This window comes from Rhinoderma darwinii, chromosome 1 (assembly GCF_050947455.1).
Source record: "Rhinoderma darwinii isolate aRhiDar2 chromosome 1, aRhiDar2.hap1, whole genome shotgun sequence".
Lineage (NCBI taxonomy): Eukaryota > Metazoa > Chordata > Amphibia > Anura > Rhinodermatidae > Rhinoderma > Rhinoderma darwinii.
The window spans coordinates 567592297-567612869 of NC_134687.1; the positions used below are offsets into that span (position 1 = coordinate 567592297).

The window sequence follows — 20573 nt, forward strand, 5'->3', positions numbered from 1 at the left end:
ATTTTGTCTCTTTTCTTTATCCAATTTGTATTGTGTACCTGGACGGCACAGTGTAATAAATTATTACATTTACCTGGATATCAAAATTTGGTTACAAGCTTATTTTTCTTGTTAATATTGTAATTCCTGCATTGTGCTTGGTGCTTGCACAGATGTGTCCTGAACAACCGATTAGGTAGAAGGGGAAAAGCATGGAGACTTTAATGTGAAGGGTAAAAAAGGAGCTGTTTCTGGGAGAGCCACCAAAAAGCGGGGACACACTTTTCGAAGCGACAACCTCGCTTCACAAGATTATAATATATATGAAGAATTAATCAGCACAGAATTCAGTAAATAAAAACAAAAAATAGTGTAAAAAAACAAAAACATACACGTTATGGCCTCGTTCACATTTGCGTTGAAAGCTCAGTTAGTGGCCTTCTTCGCAGTTCTGGATGAGGTCACAGAAGATTACCGGAGACAATAGCGCAGTATGCTGCGCTATTGTCTCCGGTAAAATCAAAAACACCCCCACGGAAAGCCGACGGAACCCATTAAAGTCAATAGATTCTGCCGGCTTCCGCTATTCCCTTGATCCACTCCTCTGACGAAGCAGAACGGAATACACCGACGCAGGTGCGAACAAAATCTAAGTCTGTTTAAGTCTGTTCCCTACCTGAATTTGAATAAACAGGAGCAAAAATCAGAAAGAATCGTGAACGGTTTACAGCCTAAAATCAAATGGGGTTGTGTCATGATGACAACCCCTTTTTAACTAGAAGCCGGCTCTCTGTTCTTGGTCATATATGGAGTTCCATAAGAGAGGGAGAGAGGGAGAGAGGGAGAGTGTGTGTGTGTGTGTGTGTGTGTGTGTGTGACACCCCTCTGTCATCCTAACAGGGCATATGAAAAGGATAATCTTCATCAAACAACCCTTTTAATGAAATCTCTCTAGCTCAATGGAATACCATTTTCAACATCACCACACTTAAAATTAACCAAAGCAAGCACCAACAAAAAATACTTCAGCCTCAGTGCTTAAAGAGCTATACTAAAAGAAGAAAATAGATAATGTCGGAGATCCTAAAATGACCAATGATTTCAGCTTCTAATCACCATGTAAGAACACTGACAGCTGCTGACAGTCTATGTTCTATATTCCAATCTTTATCCTTTGATTATAGTAAGACATCACTGAATCATAGGCACATAGATCCATTCAATAACTTTGGTGAAATAATGATTCCATTACAACTCCTATTTTAAGAGCGATGATCAGAAGAGAAGTTCTGACCAATGCTACTGTAGGTTTTTCCTTATAATAAAATTCAGACTATCTACTCAGAACATTTTCAAGATGCGTTTAATTCCTTGGGTTATATCACCCCAGCAACATAAAAGGTTAAACCATCTTTGCCGAAAGGTCACCTGCATTATAACGTATCAGCTGCAAAGCGCATTACACCACTCACCTCCCGCTGCGACATGGGATACATTCACTGTGCAAGCACTTAAAAAATAATGTTATGCATTGTTTAAAAGGCTTCTGCTTAACATTTGTATCAGATGAATAGTGCAATGATTCACACTTTGAATAATCAGCACATCTTGCAAGGATGCAAAATAATGAGGTGTATTTCTTCAACGAAGGGACTGTAAACTCGTTTTCCACAGATAAAAGGCCTTTCTCCGATGGAACGCAGAGGTTATTGCTATTTGCTGCAGAGAATTATTGAAGCAGAGCTCATGAAACGAGTGTAACAATATTAATCCGTGAATAAGTACACAAATGGCAAAGATCCACCACAATCACTAAATGAGATAAAAAGTTAAATATACCTTGGTGCACACATCAAAATGAAATTGCGCTGAGATATGTATTCTTATTCAGAAAAGAGCAAGGCAATGCAAGAATGTTTAGCAAGCAACCTATCGAATTTCCACACATAAAAAAACCTCACATAGATTAACATCTCTAGTAGTTTAGTTTCAGTGGAATGATAAGTCCAAGCAAGCATCCTGGTGTTCCGTACAATATATTGCCAAAACTATATGGACACCCCTCCTAATTATTTTTGTTCAGGTGTCTTACCCAGACCAATTACAAACAGGTGCATAATGTCAAGTACACAGCTATGCGATCTCCATAGACAAACATTGGTAGTAGTAGTATTGGTCAAACTAAAGAGCTCCGTGACATAAGATGGCACCAGCGACTGCTAGATCTGTCCCGGTCAACTGTAAGTGCTATTATAGTTAAAGTGGAAGCATCACCTGAGAGCTTCTGCAGTGTCGCTTTAGCGATTGGTGGGGGTCTGAGTTGTCCGACCCACACCGATCAAAACTTCTGACATGTCACGGACAAGTTAAACGTTTTTTAAAAGTTTAGTTACACTTGCAGTAAGCGCACAACCCTCCCACGCCGCGCAGTGCACCATACTTATCGATTCCCTATGTCATAGCACTGAACCAAGATGGTCTCCTTGTGTTTCATACAGCCTCCTGTATACAACAATCCAATGTGCATGAGGCCTAATATTGAGTTTATGAGAAGTTTTACAACTAGACAATACTGTAGTAAAAAACAATGATCTATAACACTGGAAGAAACATACAAGAATTTATGGCTAGAACATCTACAATGAATGTCACATTTGTCTGCATCCTTCTTAGAATAAACAGTTAGCGATGACTGTCCATTGGGTTTCTGCATTTTTAAATTTAAATTAAATATTCAAGGCTAAAACCCCATTTCCTGTCTATTTTTATTACAAAAAATGTAAAGGGATTTGGGATGTTCACAGACGCTCTTCTTATCCAGTGTTCTAAAGCATGTGCGCGGAATTCTTCTTATTAACTGTGAAAGCCTCGCTCTGTAAAATGAGAATGTAACTAGATGCCAGCCTTCATTTTAAAAACGCTCTTCTGCATTAGATGAATTTACATAAACCTAAACAGAGGATGGTCTGAAGATACGCTCATTCATGTCACATTTAATGCAAAAACATGGCCAATTAAGAAAAATTACACATCCTGGAAATAAGATTGTTAACATTATGCAGATTTTATTACATGTGATTACCAAGGTTTATAATACATTCACTATTGTACACAGCAGAGCAAGCAGAATTACAAGCAACTACCAAGAAGTGTGGTATATTTATAAACCCTGGTAGACCGCAGACACCAGCAACTACTAAACATTGCCAAGTTGTACCTCTGAACAGATTAGAGGTGGGAAATGTATTGTGTGTGTGTGACAAAAAGTAGCCATGAGGAAGGATCCTGATAAATATTGTGTCTATAGAAAATGCATTATTTTCATAGCAATTACTATTGGACTTTTTAACGTTTCCTACTCCTTGCCTATACGCTCCAAAGCTAAGGATTTGGAGAAATAGAAGGGCTTATGGCTCCAATAGTGTACCAAGATCTTCTAAAAGACTTCCTCCTGTGTTTCACTTACCAGCAGTAGAACTAAAGAAGTCTGTGGGCCCGTAAATCTGACCCCTCACACATTAAATAATGGTCTGCCAATAGTTATTTCTCCCAAATCCCCCATAAACATGCACGCTCAGCTAACCGAGAGGGGACAATGAAGAGAGGGGAATAAGCTACTGCCAGTCCAAGGATCCATCTTTCCCCCAACATCTGCCACCAGGGTAGAGCCAGGTGCCCCCCGCCCAAACAAATTAGACAAAAAACGTGCCCGAACTCGCCGGTTTAATGTGTAATGGGCACCTCAAAATTTAACTATACTCAGGTCCCGTGTTATCAGAAATATAATGTTAAGCTTCAGGATGGATCAATATCATGCTTACTAATTGGTATTGCCAAGTTATTGTTATGTCAAGTATTGCCAAAACCACAGGGTCAAGTCTGCTATTTAAAAACAGAATTGGGCACTGCCAAGTAGTGGACTATAGTGCCAAGATTGATTAGTATTGCTACCTCGGTAAATCTTAGGTTAGTATTAAATAGATGAACTGACAGGCTGCACTACAAGGTCCGTGGAGAGGACCAGTGACATCAGGAGTACAGCCTTCTGTGCTGATATTCTGATCTTGAACTGGTTTTGAATAATGATGTATAGTCCATCAGCCGCATGGAATTGGTCCTATTAGGGAGCTTGAAACGTTCCTGGACATGGGCATTGGCTTTCTCTCATTATTGATACTTCCTCAGTGCTCATGATACATCCTGTATATGTATGTATAATAGGTTTTTATTTATACGATATTTAAATGTGACCAATGTATTATGCAAATTAATTGCCTATGTTTATGACATCATATAAAAAGCCCCTTTTTTGGGGCTATTTACCTCAAGGTACAATATCCGTTGCAGGATTTCACTGCTTGAGAAAGGCTTCTAATTTAGCCAAAACTTTGCTTTTGGTGTAAGATTGACGACTGAATAAAAGGTGAAGACCACTGAAATTTGACGTACCATGCTTTCTTTTCAGCGTTAAAATATTTTCATTACACTCCCAAGTCCACCTGCAATGTATCATTGCATTAAAGGATGTGTTTGAGATTACAAAAACATGACTGCTTTCTTCCAGAAACATCACTGCTCTTGCTCATGAGCTATGTTTGGTACTTCAGCTCAACACCATTTAATCGAATGAGGCAGAGCTGCAATACCAGACAAAGCCTATGGACAATAGTGGCACTGTCTCTAGAAGTAAGCAGTCATGTGCTTCTAATATTATACAACCTGTTTAAGTGGATAGCTCCAATTCCGTGGATATGTAACAACTATTTAGTCCTAGGACTTAATTTGAGGCCAGTGTGAGAGACGGATTAGGCATCTGATGACCACTTTTATGTAGATAAAAGGTCTAGTGGCATTTTAGATAGAACCAGAAAGTGAAGGACCAAAGTTAGATGTTCTGCCCCATCTACAGTAAGTGATCCTGCATCATCCAAATGTCTGTAAGGTGTGCATTCCTATCCAGGGAGCATTACCGCCAGAACCTATGGTGGATCAATCCATTAACATCTGCGAGACCCTCCTCTCTTCTGACAAGTCGGATTTTCATCATGGCTTACAATTAACCGTGGCTACGAGACTTATTTATTGTTTTTCAATGGCAGTGCATCTTTACAACAAAAACCGTAGAGTAAGGAGCTCAGCTAACCTATTAGGGGTGTGTCTGACAACACGATTGTTGACTGTTACCCTCACACATCATCCCAAAACAGTCAATAACTAAATAGTTTTTCACGGAATAAATTTTTCCCAACTACACCAATATTGCTGTTCAATCGTAACAATATACTCAATCAAAAGGGGAAACAAACCACTCACCAAGCTGGCTGTCAGAGATGGGGCAGACTGCCCTAGAGCCTGGCTCCGCATTCGTACCAAATTAGAGGTTTCCGAAGATGCCTGCCAAGACTGTTGTGCAGCGCCAGCAGGTAGCAAGTATCGTCCTAGAAAACATAAACTACACTCATTTAGAGAAAGTAAACTTTTTATTTTGATGGCAACAGTTTATTATGACCACATAATACCAGGTACAAAATGTAAATGCAGAAAAGATGAGGCACTGCTGGTTTGAATGACAGCTTGCTGCAGACAGATGCTATACGTATTTCTAGAGAAAGCTACAGTATGAATTATGCTACCTGCATAGCAGGACATGAGGTCTCCTACATCAGAAGAGGATACAATTAGAATTACTATTTCTGTTACACCTTCCTAATGGTCTCTATTCCATGTCTGGTCGAGACATAGGATATCTGTCTGATTGGGTTGTATACATGAATAAAAATGTATTCTCTTTGTACAGAGACACTTCAAATCAACAATAGAATATGATTATGAGACCATCAGGTTAACTCATTCATTGTCCACCTCCTATCAGCGTCAGAGTGGAGTTCAGTGTTAAAAATGTTCTAAGTAGTTTGTGATCAGCTTATTATTTGGGGGACAACTATTACGAAGTGTCCTGTTGCTGGGTCGCCCAGTGGTCTGCTGTAATTTTGAGGGGAACATAACAGAAAGTGCCTAATTCCCCTGCAGCACCACTACAGGGGAAATAAAGCATTACAGTTTCAATTACACAGACATCTTTCTTAGCTCTAGTTTTCATACATCTCTCCCATTGTCCAATAGTAATTCAAGTGTCTATTATTACAGTATATACGTATCATAATGCAAAAAAGTTTAGTGATCATGTCCAACTGACAAAAGCGTTCAGAGTGCTCTCGTAATGAGCTGTGCACCTGTGTCCGATGGGCATGATCAGGGTGTTTTTCTTTCAACTAACTAATGTAAGCAATAAGATTTGTTCGCTGACTGCTAGCAGAGATCTTCCAAATGGTAAAGACACCCTTTAACAAGATTACATTCTATTTGGGTCAATATATGAAAACTATTTGCCCCTTTTTAACAATAGAGGTAAGAGTCAAATAATATTTTAATAGTGTGTCAGAAAAAGTAGTTAAAAGAAACAAAGCGGTCACAGAGCTCTGGAAATCTGACACAAATCTCGAATTGCCTCCAAAAAAAAGATTGCAGAAAGTCGCCCGCTCCGATTTGCAGAACCAGAATGGGATGGAGCTTAATTACTGCCACTGATGTGTTTAGGAGACATCGCAAAATATCCACTTATAACAATTCAATGTTCAGGGGACAAAAAAAAGACGTAATGAATTTTCCATTTCAGAAGACAATATGAATCACATTATAACTTTTAATTTCTAATTCTAAGGCTGCATAGTTTTGCCTTCTAATGTAAAATAAATCACTGAGATGCAACAATCACACAGAAATGCTGCAACAGGTCATAATGAAGAAATGAGAAAGATTTAAAAAAAAAACTAAAATTAAATTAGAAAGGGATTTTACATAAAGAAGTAACAGTTGCCGTTAAAAAACAAATAAAACAATACACTCCTAACAGAATTGCTTCTTACCAGTCAATGCACCTCCTAGACTCCCTCTTCTCAGCAGTCGTCCATCTTCATTCAGTGACTTTTTATATTTAACAGACTTGCCTGACCGAAATGACACCTCCGGAGTGCTACACTTGCGCAACTGCATAGGAGGTGGAGACAATATGTTGTCAAGCTGTGAAAAGAATTAGAAGTGTCCATTAAAAATAATGTTCTCCTTCTGTTGTACCCTCCATAGCAATTTGATATATACACAGACACACTGGACGCAAATGTTGACTGCTGGCAGAAAAGTCGCGTTTGGGTCCTATTAGGCTAGATTCTCAGACGCAGTTTTTGATGCAGATATGCACACTTTTCCAGCTTGTTGCTTCCATTCCTGTTTTTGGCTAACAAAACGACACCAAAAACTGCACATGTGAATCCAGCCTTATGGGGTTATAACATTTCCATAACGGTGTTAGGCCGGGTTCCCACGTAGCGTAAATGCTGCGGAACTTCCGCAATGGAATTGCGTGCGGACATCCTGCAGCGTTTACAGTAGCAGCAAAGTGGGCGAGATTTAGTAAGTCTCATGCCCGCGTTGCGGAAAAAAACGCAGCGTAAACATTAACATTTCTATTATTATTATTTCTACACATTTTTCTTTTTTCTTTGATTTATATATTCTTATCCATCTACTAATCAGATATGATGTTTGGTCATATATATATATATATATATATATATATATATGGTGATATTTCACCCTAAATATCTTTGACTGGTGTGCACAGTGGGCTTCTAGGCATGCATTGGGTCCCCCTCTGTACACTTTGTTCATCTACATTATTGCACGATATGCTGTTGCCTGTATTCGATCTATCGGAACCAATGTTTGATTTATGTTATATCCGTACATTTCAAGATGTCTAAATATGCTCTCATCTACAATGTTTTTGCTATTTTGTAATGTAGTAAACATGCATAAACATATTCTAACTGCTAAATAGCGCTCCTGTATACATACCGCTTTCCATTCTTGGATATGGGCAATTGCGGTTGCCTTGCCCTATTCCAAGATGGATGCGGTGGTCTGTGGTTGTTGTGCGCATGTGCGGGGCGGGGGGCCGTTCATCACGTAGTTCACGGCGCAACATGGACTTGGGCTCTGTGCAGTTGCGCACTGCTCACTTCCGGACGCCGTGCACTGTGTGATTGAGGTGCCGCCTCTCCTCGTGCAGGCGCCAGCTGAACATCCTATGACAAGTAAGTGAGGTACACCGTTCAGCTGTGTACCCCTTATTTAAACCCTCTGATCACACTCTTTCAGCACCCCCTGACGAAGCCAGGTGCGAAACGCGCGTTGGGGTGTTCTGACAGTGTTGTGGCAGTGGAATGGCGCATGGTGGGTCTTTTGGCATGCGTATCTTGAGGTCTCAATGAGTTTCTTCTCTATGACTGTGACTTTACAATTTTTGTGGCCATTCGCCCTTGTTATGATGATCATCATCAGTATACATACTGTATAGTCGTTGATATTGTTATACTACCATTGTTTGCCCTGCCTCATATTCAACACTGTCTTCTGTGTACTGTTGTACATTGTTTTTATGGGTGGTAATTTTTAAATTGTCTTGATCAACTGTGCGGTCTGTCTTTAATAAAGTCATTTTGTATTTTTTCTAAGATACGTTTGATCTTGTCTCATTATAGCATATGGGGATAACTTTTTGGTGTTTCTAAACATTAACTTGACCTGCGTTGCGGAATTTAATTCCACAGCATGTCAATTTATGCTGCTTTTTTTTTTGTTTATTTTCCGTTGTGGGTTTTCCTCATTGAATTTAATAGGGAGAAAAAAAAAAAGAGGAAAAAAAATAAAGAAAAATATTTACTATGTCCTCCTTCCTGCAGTCTGGCCTCTTGGGAGGACGTTGAATCCCATGTGACCGCTGCAGCCAATCACAGGCTGAAGCGTCACATGGCTTGCAATGTCATCCAGGGAGGCCGGAGCAGACGTCAGAGGGTGTAAGTATGAACAACTTTCTTCTGGAGCGCAATTTCCATCCCAAATATATTATATATATATATATATATATATATATATATATATATATATATATATATATCGCACCTCAACGTGGTGCGATTTTTTTTTAGATGGACTGTCCTGCGGGCTCCAGGTCGAACACGATGCATGATTTTTATGCAGCGTATCCATCGCGTGTGAACCCGGCCTTAAAGAGATTGACTTCTGAAAAGCAGTAAAAAGTAGCTACATCCAGAAATCCCATACATAAAGCAAAAACACAGCCAATACCACTTTAAAAGGAGGAGCTTTAGGCCTTATAGATACAACCATATTGCAGCTCCTTAGTCAATAGAGAGACTATTGTTCCATACGGCAGTACACTGGGGGCCTATGGCTCCGTAACACGGAACCATACGCACAGGCTCTACCATGTGCATGAGGCTTAAATGAAACAGTACTTGCATATTGGGGTACTCCTCTTACAGCAATGACCATATACATTTTGAGAAATCCCCTAGTGGCACGGAAACTTGACACCTTCTTTCCCTGTATGATGGCAGAACACTGATTGCCTGAATTCTGCCTATGCCATAACACACACCTATGCCATCATAACACATTCTGTTATGACGGGCTGTAGGAATTGTGCCCTGTCATCAGAATTGCTCCTGCATATATTGTAAATGTAATATGCCAACATATGAATCTGAGCATTAGAATATACTTAAAGGGGACGTCCATTTTCAAAAAATATTTTTTTTTTATTGTTCCAGTGGCCCCAAAATGGAAAAAAATATATAACAAATAAAGTTACTTTGCAAATAGTCTTAAATGGGTTTTCCGAGATCTAAAAAATTTTTTATTAATAGTGTGCACACTTTATTTAACCATAAATAAACCCTCCAAAATACCTTTTGATAGTTCTCTTTTTCGTTCTGTGCTGTAAACATCTGTTTACAGCCTTCACTTTGGTTATCTCCTTCACGCGCTACACGCAGGTGCTGTGATAGCGCAGGAGTGAGCATGCGTAGTCAACAATGTTAGTGTAGAAACTATGCGTGCTCAGAGATGCCGGTGGAAGAGGATCCGGTCTACCCCTTCCCTCAGTGTACAGTGACCTCACCATACATTGAGCCAGCCGGAAAAAGGAAATGTACGGGGAAGCTCTGGAAGTAAAGATTTCAAGACTGGAGATGCATCACGTGACACCCGCTGGAATCGGGTCTTCTAAAAATAATCAAATTTGTAATATACTTATGTTTTGAATTCCTTTTCTGAGTGTAGTGAAATAGAAAGTAGTTTATAGGTTCTGGAAACCCCCTTTAATTAAACATTTATTATAATTTTGTGTTGACGGCTCCTATGTAGCCTTAAATGTTTATATGGTAACAGACTACAGACAAACTCTTATGTAGTCCGATCCTGCATTCATATTAACTTTCATCTGTTCCTGATTTCTTGTTAGCTTGCCAAACATACGTTAGTAAGAAGTAGGGGACAGATACAAGGAAGTAGGACTGCAGAATCAAGACGACATAGAGCTTGTTTGTTGTCTGTGTACAGATCTGTGTAGGATCTGAACACACAAAACACAGATTTATAAATTAAAACTATTTGCAAAGTTCATTCATTTTTCATTTAAGTCGCATTGGAACAATAGTGAACAACTGTAGTAAACATCGACATCCGCTTTGAACACACACTTTGCCATGTCCGCTCAATGCACGTCTAAAAACGTACAAAATTGTGTATTTGACTCCTCTAATAATTTGTGTCTCAGCCGTAAAAGTATAAAAGAAATAAAAATCTCAACGCTCTACCAAAGCCAGTTTTACAGATTTTAACAATTATTTTTATCTAGGGAGAAGTCCCATTCTGAGCCACTGAAGCTTTCTTTTTCAGGCATTAGAAGCACATTTATCATTAGGCTTTCAGAGCATCGCTCAAGCTGGGTTCAGAGCACACAAGGAAAGGACGCGTGATAAAAGCTTAAATACATCTGCCACAGCGTGTAGGGAACGTACAGAAAACTCCGGGATATTAATAAGAGATGTTGAGGTTCCTCAGTCAGGAGACTCCTATCAGAACATGTATTTCATAATAACAAGCAAGAAGTAAGCTACCTAAAATTGCCTCCAACTTCAGAGAGAAACTTTTTCGTTTTTTATCTAGACAAACTCTTCCTGCTAAAGCAAATTATTCTCTTTCCTCAAATGACAATTTATTACAACAGAGAATAAACAAGAGCAAGAGACTTTCTCCATCACATTCTTTCTCCATTGCCTGAGTTGTCCTCCCCTTCATAGCCAAGACAAAACCACTGGATTGTTTCATGAGCAATTGTAGAAAATACTTTAAAAGGCAATCTTCTGTCCCAAAATCTCACTCCATGCAATATCACGATTTGTTTTTTTTCAGGAGACGTGCAGAAAAGAGGGAGGGGGTAAGTATGTGTATTTTTGTTGTTTTTTTACCCCAGCGCTGCATTCCACAGCGGAAATTCAGTTTGAAAAACAGACAGAAGGTGCTGCAGGTTCCAGGTCGGATACACTGCAGAGTACTTGCACAGCGTATCCGACCCGTGGGTCGGCCTAAGGTACACTTAGACCATCAGGCACATTTTTTTTCGGGACTTTATGGCCGCTGTAGTCCTTTATTTTTTTAGTCAGTTGATGTTCCCCTAAAGTAGTAGGCTAGGGATCAGCTTATTGTAACTAAACTACATTGGGGCTTTCAGTAGATGTATCAACATCGGAATAAATCAGCAGCCATCAGAGACGACCTATAGATGTCATAGCTTGTATTTAATCACTACGGTTTTTATTTAGTATCGTTTCCCAAGAAAAAAAAACAAAAAACGGTCAGAATAAAATCAATAATGTATGAATGAAAATTGCCTTCCTCAGACAAAGGCAGCAGTTGTAGTACTTTAGCTTGTTCCTGTATCAGAAGCTTAAAAATCCACATGAAAACCTGGGCAAACATCAAGGCTGAAACATCTATTTTTTTTTTTATTCTTTAAACCTTTAGGGAATTGCAATTTTTTTAGTTCAATGTTCCCCTCATATGTAAGCGTGTCAAGTATTCTCTCCTTATTCTGTGATGTGACCTTAGAAAAAAAAAAAAAAAGTCAAGAGAAGCTGCTCTTTTGTACAAATGGAGACGGGATCAGTCAGTCTGAAGGCTTTTTAGGTGAAATAAAACGTCTTTTCTTCTAACCATTAAGAAAACGGGTTTTATGTGTTCGCTGTGGTATGAGGTCTGAGCAAAGATCACTTGCAATCTCCACTAAATATCGCTCTGCAATCGCACAGACATGTTGGCCTTATATTATATAATTATTAATAATGAAAGAGGAGCGGTCACCATTTTAGATAAATTAAAACCAGCGTTCTCTGAAAATATATTCTGAATGTTCATCTTTTAAAACACCCTTTTGTTTTTAGGCCCAACATTCTGTGCGGATTATTTTTATAAAACATCTTTATAACAGTTGAGCTCCATTTCTCTGATAGAGAGCTTCAAATCACTATCTGAACCATGGAGTTTAACATTAAAGGTGTTTTCCCATCAGAGACATTTATGACACATCCACAGGATATGTCAAATGTCAGATAGATGCAGGTCCCACCTCTGGAGCCGCACCTATCTCTGGAACAGGGTCGCTAATCCCTGTTTTACCTTAGTCTGTTCTCGCTGCCTCCCGGCCACTTCCTGGTTATATGGTCGGGAGTTGCAAAAACAGCGTAGCTCGCTGAGTTACGCTGTTTCCGTTACTCCCATAGTGGTTCATACCAGTTACAGAAGCAGCGTAGCATGCGTTATAGAGATAGGTGCGGATCCCAGAGGTGAGACCCATATTTAGCAGAATTTTTTTTTACATATCCTGTGGATAGGTCATAAATGTCTCTCATGGGAAAACCCCTTTAATATGGTCTGTCTGCAGCCACCACTTGGGGCTGCTAAGGAGCTTGCTACATACGGTTTATACATTGAACGCAATATTAAACCAGTATGCAGTAAGATCCACCTAGTAGCGGCTGCAGACAACCGAATATTTATAAATTTGACTCTAGGTCCATGCAGGGGATTTGGAGCTCTGTATCAGAAAAAGGAGTCTATGCAGTATGCCATAATAAACTGGCACTCTTGGTTGTATTGTTTTTTTTAACCTGCTCACTTTGATGCAGCATTTAGCCATTCTGTAAAAAAACAAAACATAGGAACCAAAATGCAGAGAAAGAGTGTATGTGATGTACCATAAAAGGGATACAATGAATATCCATGGGAAACCATTTTGAAAAGTTTTGTGAATAAAATGGTCTTCATAAAGTGAAAAATGTAACTTTCAAAAAAAATACAGATACGATATATATGTTGATCTTAACACTTCATGCTAACTCCAATAAGTGTACCATGAAAATCTGGCCATACACGAGAGAAAAGTCAGTCGAATACACCGATATCAACAGAATTGGACTGTGTGTATGGGTGTCTGAGGACTACCTAGATGTAAGATGTCAAGGGAAAGAGGGATTGGGCACATTTATAATGGAGTTGGATGAAAAGGCTGCTTAGCCGACAGCTATCAGATGTGTATGTCCAGCTTTAGGCTTTGACATACTGGGAAATCTAGAACTGGCATTAGGCCTATGAAAAAGATTTACTAAAACGACTGATCAACGGTGATCTTTTCAACCAATAGTCGGCCACAACATGTAATTACTGGGCACCCTAAAGGCAAACTCTAAGTAAAATTCCACCGACTTGCATTAAAAGGGGTTATCTGATTTAAAGAAACCCTTACCACATAACAGGTTACCCAATAGATCAACTGTAATGACCAATGGAGGCGACCAACAACGACGCAAGTTAAATGAATCATTACACGGTGCTACATAATGTAGGAACAAGGCCAGTCTTCTTCCACATGGAGAGACCATCTTTCCAGCAGATCTACGCTCTGGTTAAACCTAGGTGGGTCTCGTGCAAGGACTAAAGCGGATTTCACAAAACGGACCCTCTACGATAGGTTGTTCAGAAGTTCTCTTTTGATTTTAATTTTGTAACCACCAATCGTTTTGAACCCAAGGTTGATTCACATGCTTCAGATTTTGTTGAAGAAATTCTCTGGCTTAAATTTGGTTAAGAACTCCAATTTCTCATGAAAGCAATTCAATACAATATTGCGATATGCTACTAAAACCCTTGACACGCTGCAACTCACATCACAACCACTGGGTGGCCACACAGACACATATAGCATACACAGAGAAAGCGTTGCAAAATCATGTTTTGTTTTTTTTCAAACCTGGTCACCTTGCATCACACATCTCAGGATATGTTGAGAGAAGAGGGAAAAGTAAGGGTATGTTCACACGCTTAACAAAAAACGTCTGAAAATACGGAGCGGTTTTCAGAGAAAACAGCCTCTGATTTTCAGGCGTTTTTGAAGCTGAAAATGAAGCTTCTTTTAATTTGGAGCTTCTTTTGAGGCTTCTTTTCAGGCGTTTTTCATAGTGTTCAGTGGAAAATCAGCTCCAAAAAAGCCTCAAGAAGTGACATGCTACTTCTTTTTATGGAGCGTCTTTTTACGCTCTGTTTTTTAAAAAAAACAGCGGCATAAAAAGACGCCCCATATGAACTAAACGCTGTTTTTCCCATTGATTTCAATGGGCAGATGTTTAGAGGCGTTCAGCTTTCGCTTTTTCAGGTGTTTTTCGAGGCGTTAACACCCCGAAATACGCCTGAAAACACTGCGTGTGAACATACCCTCAGGAAGGACACATCTTCATGTAAATACCACTTGTAGTGACATTTACTATAGCCATTGCTGCCTACTGCACAGCTATTGCTCCTAGTCTGTCTGGGAAGAAACTAGTAGCGGTAGATAGTCCGGATGGAAATGTCCATCAGATCTGTGGCAACAATTATTCAAACCACAGAACATTCATCATTGGTTTGAAAAATCATTATGTGTTAATTCTATAGAAAACTTGGTAAGGAAATTCTCAGAATACCTTTACTTTATATTACCATTGTTTTATCTACAAACATAAGCATTAAATAATTTTTCCCCAACATCAATTAGATATGCCGACAATATCTCAGAGAGAGTGCCGCTTCTTTAAAGTGACTTTTTAGATGCCATCCATAAAGATAAATCCTTGAGCTGGGAACCCACTTAACACTAGTATTAAAGTGGAAGTAAAATGTTTAAAAACTTTTGACAGGTTATAGTTAAATGTCAGAAGTTTTCATCGATCAGGGTCTGAGAACTGAGACCCCCATCGGTCGCTAAAACAAAGCGACAGAAGCACTCAGGCGATCGCTGTGCCAGTTTCTGATCAGCTTTCTTCGGCGCAATGTACGGGCTCAATAGAAAGTCTATGAGCTCTTCTGCAGCTTCATTTTAGCGATTGGTGGGGGTCTCAGTGCTCAGACCCCCACAGATCAAAACTTGACATTTACTCGTAAATACTGGCCGTTATTTTTTGTGATGCAGGCAGCGCGATTACTTAATAGCACCCCCTGCACCGCTCTGCTGTACCAGGCCTGGACAGAAGATGACAAACGGCTGTTAAAAACGGTAAGACGGCTGGGAAACGAATGAAAATTTGGAGACACAACTGTTTTTTTTCGCTTTCGTGTCAATATAGCCTTGTACAGCCTTTTTTCTACATGTCCGTGTAGTTTTTACCATAGTCAAATGGTATACAAATGTTAGAAACTTATTTTTTTTGCACAGGAAAAGTACTCAACAACTAAAAACATTGCAATGTGAACATACTGATCTGCAGGGAACAACTTCTCTTCTACATGGAAACAAGTCCAACTCTGAAGACTCAACATCTTTAAACTATAATCTATTTTACAGTAGGACAGTCCATAGCAGTAAGGTTTAACCCAGTACATTCAGAGACATCATTTGTGGCTTACGACAGCTTCAAAAAGACCGCAATATCCCTTCATCTGCGTTTATACGTTGACCCACAGTGCATTTAAACCAATTAGTACAATTTGGAAAATACAACAATAAAAGCTAATGATGACACAATGGTGCGCATTACAGGAGTTCCAACATAATTCATCTATCTTTAATGTTGACCTTTTTGTCTCTCATAGCTTCAAGACCCATGGGTACAACCAATGCATATGAGTGGTGTATTCAGCCCCAGGGCCACAACTTTGAATCTAAGGCTTTAGCATTGAAAATAAGGACAATTCAGCTTTACAAATATTAGTGAAAAACATCCTCATAATCTCACTCATTCAAAACACAGCTCAAAAAAATGCACATTTTTCTGTACTGTTAAAATCAGTGCGGGGGAAAACAACAAATTCTCACTTATAAATTGCTAGGATAAACCAATATAAAACCTAGGAAGACTACTACAGGACAGCAAATGTTCGCCATGCTTATGACCTTGCCTCTTCAATTCAATTTAAAGATAATTCTCCCTGCTGTGCATTTGTCTAGGAGCAAAAAGAGTGGGATATAAAAGAGAATTAATTCTCTGCTTAAAAAAAGATAAAAAGCAAATTGGAGAATTCTTTCCCTTAACTGAAACGGATATTTAATATTGATAAAAAAAACTGACCAGAGACTAATGTTTTCTGTTATATTATAATCTTAACAACCAAATATATATATATATTTTTTTTTGTGTAATATTCTTTATTGAAATTGTTTTTTTGGGATAATAAAGTAAAAATACATGAGGACAGAACTACTACATCCCGCGGGGAAAACAAAACAAAAAAAAATTGTAGAGCTAATCACTGCAGATTTGCGGAATATTTTTTCTTTATTTGTGCATTGTACTATGTACACTGAATATCGAACAAGGAGTAAAGAGCATGATGAGCATCAGGTCCATATACTGGTTAATAGGAAGGAGAACAAAATATCACACACCCATAAAGCATCGGGTATGAAATGCTTTATTTAACGTCCAAGGAAACCACCATCGCATCAAAGCGGGACTGCTATGTGACAGTTTTGCGTATAATTATTCCAGAGCGAATTTGGGAAACTAAGGGCCTGTTCACATCAGCGTTGGTTTCCGTTCATGGGTTCCATTGCAGCTCTCCGTCGGAGAAACCCATGAACGCAAACGGAAACCATAGCTTGCATTACCATTGATTTCAATGGTAATGCTTCCATTGCGAATGCTTTCCGTCTGTCTTGGTTCTGTAAGGTTTCCGTTTTTTAAAGGAAACAAGTAGTCAACGGCTCTATTGTTTCCGCTAAAAACAGAAACCTTACAAAACGTGTGTCGTCCTCTCTCCACCTGAATTTAGTTTGGTCCAGAAAAGTAGTATAATAGTAAGATTTAATATCCAGGGTGCTCAGAAAAAATTTCATTCTAGGGCGTTTACCTGCCCAGATGTAGTCATTGAAGTTGGACTGAAGTTTAGCTAAAAAATGATTATGATAAAGAGATTATTACGGTGAGAAATAGATATAATAGGCGGGGAAAAAAACATTTAAAAAACAGCTATACGCGCCGCCCAAGATAAACGGTTTTTGAAAACCAGCTATTAGTTTCGGTATGGACTCCAAGAGGAGAAAAATTACGTGTAAAGGTTGAAAAAAAAATAGGAAAAGTTAAAGAAATACAAAATTACGGAATAGTCACAGTTGCCTGTTGGAATGGATAAGTCACCTGAAGGATAGAACAGGTGTGTCTATCAATATTTAAATTAAGGATTTGTGACTTAGATGTATGACTTTATAAATATGAAACACTTCCAAAGAAACTCAAAGCCTCTTGAGCAGCTGCATATAAACATATAACGTGGCATATAAACCTATAACGTGGGTGTTGTCCACTACCGTCATCCAATGGATATCAGGGTGACAACAAATAGATTCAGCCAGAGATCCCATCACAGGGGCAAAAATCAGAGGCGATAATGGGCACCCCTGGTGCGTGCCATTTGTTATAGGATACAAAGCAGATAGGGCTCCCAAGGTATATACCCTAGCAGAGGGAAAGGAGTATAATAATAATAATAATCTTTATTTATATAGCGCCAACATATTACGCAGCACTTTACAATTTAGAGGGAACATGAAACAAACAATATCAGACATTACATAGTGACAAAGTTAATTTACAATTCAAACCTGAGGAGTGAGGATCCTGCTCGCAAGAGCTTACAATCTATGAGGAAATAAGGGAGACACAAAGTGTAACAGTGTTTGTTCTGTAGAATAGTCTTGCCATTTTTATACACATGGGGTGGTAACATAAAGCTGCATGAGCCGGTCACCAGCCAGTATCCGTGTATGACTGACATGAAGAGAAGGAGTTTGAGGGAATCTTATTCTGATGACTAATCTAAAAGTGGGGCCATGGAAAGGAGTCAGATTAGGGAATGTTATAGGCCTGTCTAAATAGATGTGTTTTCAGGGCACGTTTAAAACTGTGGACATTGGGAATTAATCTGATTGTCTTGGGTAGCACATTCCAGAGGACTGGTGCAGCACGAGAAAAATCTTGGAGACGGGAGTCGGAGGTTCGGATTATGGAGGATTTTAATCTAAGGTTGTTGGCAGAACGTAGAGCCCGAGTAGAGTGGTAGACAGAGATGAGGGAGGAGATGTAAGGAGGTGCAGCACTGTGGAGAGCTTTGTGGGTGAGAGTAATAAGTTTGAATTTTATTCTTAACGGGATGGGCAACCAGTGCAGTGACTGGCACAGATTAGAGGCGTTGGTGTAGCGGTTGGTCATAAATATGAGCCTGGCTGCTGCATTGAGGTTAGATTGGAGAGGGGAGAGTTTGGTGAGGGGAAGACCAACTAGTAATGAGTTAGAGTAGTCAAGACGAGAGTGAATCAGAGCAACGAGAGTTTTGGCGGTTTCCTACGTAAGAAAAGGGCGGATTCTTGAGATGTTTTTGAGGTGAAAATGACAGGAAAGTGAAAGTGATTCAATGTGAGGAGTAAAGGAAAGATCTGAGTCAAAAATAATCCCGAGACATCGGGCGTGCTGCTTAGGAGTTATGATAGTGCCACACACAGAGATGGAGACATCAGGTTTACGGAGGTTAGTAGATGGTGGGAACACAAGGTGCTCAGTTTTAGAAAGATTCAGTTTCAGATAGAGAGAGAGGACATGATGTTAGAGACAGCGGACAGACAATCACTGGTGTTTTGTATTAGAGCAGGGGTGAGGTCACGGGAAGAGGCATATAATTGGGTGTCATCAGCGTAGAGATGGTACTGGAAGCCAAATCTGCTGATGGTTTGTCCAATAGGAGCTAAGTAGAGAGAAAAGAGGAACGGACCTAGGACTGATCCCTGAGGAACCCCGATAGCAAGAGGAAGAGGACAAGAAGTGGAACCAGTAAATGACACACTGAACGAGCGGTCAGAGAGATAGGAGGAAATCCAAGAGAGAGCCGCGTCCTTGAGGCCAATAGAGTGGAGCATGTTAAGTAGGAGTTTGTGGTCTACAGTGTCAAAGGCTGCAGCGGGAGCCAGAAGAATCAGGAGAGAGTATTTGCCGTTAGATTTTGCCTAAAATAGATCATTTGAGACTTTAGTAAGAGCAGTTTCTGTGGAGTGTAGAGTGCAGAAACCAGATTGTAAGGTGTCTAGAATGGAGTTAGAGTTAGAAGTTATAGAATGGAGTTACAGAAACATGGCTACACATGTCTGACACTGCTTCCCCTGTTGCTCTATCTTATGGTGGTCTCCAGTTCTCTCATGCCCCCAGACCTGAGAACAGGCAGGGTGGAGGAGTAGGTATAATTCTTTCCCCACACTGCACTTTTCAGGCCATTCCCCCGGTCCCATCACTCACTTTTCCCTCTATTGAAGTCCACACCCTCAGACTCTTTCACCCTTTTTCCCTCCGAGTGGCAGTTGTCTACCACCCCCCTGGCTCACCCCGCCAATTCCTGGATCATTTTGCTGCCTGGCTTCCACAATTTCTATCCTCTAAAACACCCACTCTCATCATTGGTGACTTCAACATCCCCATTGATAACCCAATCTCCCCATCTGCCTCCCACTTTCCATCTTTAACCTCTTCCCTAGGTCTGTCACAACTTACTAACTCTCCTACACATGATGACGGCCATTCACTTGACCTGGTCTTCTTCCATCTCTGCTCAGTTTCTGACTTTATTAACTCTCCTCTCCCGCTCTCTGACCACAACCTTCTCTCCTTTACTATCAAATATTCTCTGCCTCCTCAGGTAATGCGTACGTATCAGACATACAGAAATTTACATGCCATCAACACTCAGAAACTCAGACAGTCTGCAGTCCTCATTGTCCCCTATCTCTTCCTTCTCCTGTCCCAATCTGGCTGCCAAACTTTACAATAACACTCTCAAAAATGCATTGGATGAAGCAGCCCCCCCCCCTACACTCCGAACCACCCAACAGACGACGACAACCCTGGCACACGCCTCAATCTCGCTTTCTTCAGCGGTGCTTGAGATGTGCCTAACTACTGTGGAGAAAATCTCATTGGGCTGAAGTCTTCCTCCATTACAAATTTATGCTCAAAACGTACAACTCTGCCTTCTCCGCGCCAAACAACTCTATTTCACTTCTATCATCGACTAGAGGAGGTTTGAGGGCATAGGATCACTAGGGCAGGTAGTAGGAAGAGAAGAGAGCAGCCTAGTGACTTCTTTTTCTGTTATTGGGTCAA

At 39.9% G+C, this 20573-nt stretch overlaps 1 protein-coding gene across 4 annotated transcripts in view; it reads right to left on the reverse strand.

Moving 5' to 3' along the window:
• The window catches only part of MAST4 (microtubule associated serine/threonine kinase family member 4), a 554832-nt gene that overhangs the window by 379387 nt on the left and 154872 nt on the right, over positions 1 to 20573 (reverse strand). For all 4 annotated transcript variants that reach the window (XM_075838910.1, XM_075838903.1, XM_075838894.1 and 1 more), the window contains exons 2-3: positions 6906 to 7059; positions 5293 to 5417 (exon numbers count right to left, since the gene is read on the reverse strand). In XM_075838910.1, the coding sequence (XP_075695025.1) occupies positions 5293 to 5417; positions 6906 to 7059 (279 nt within the window). The remainder of the gene's footprint in view (positions 1 to 5292; positions 5418 to 6905; positions 7060 to 20573) is intronic.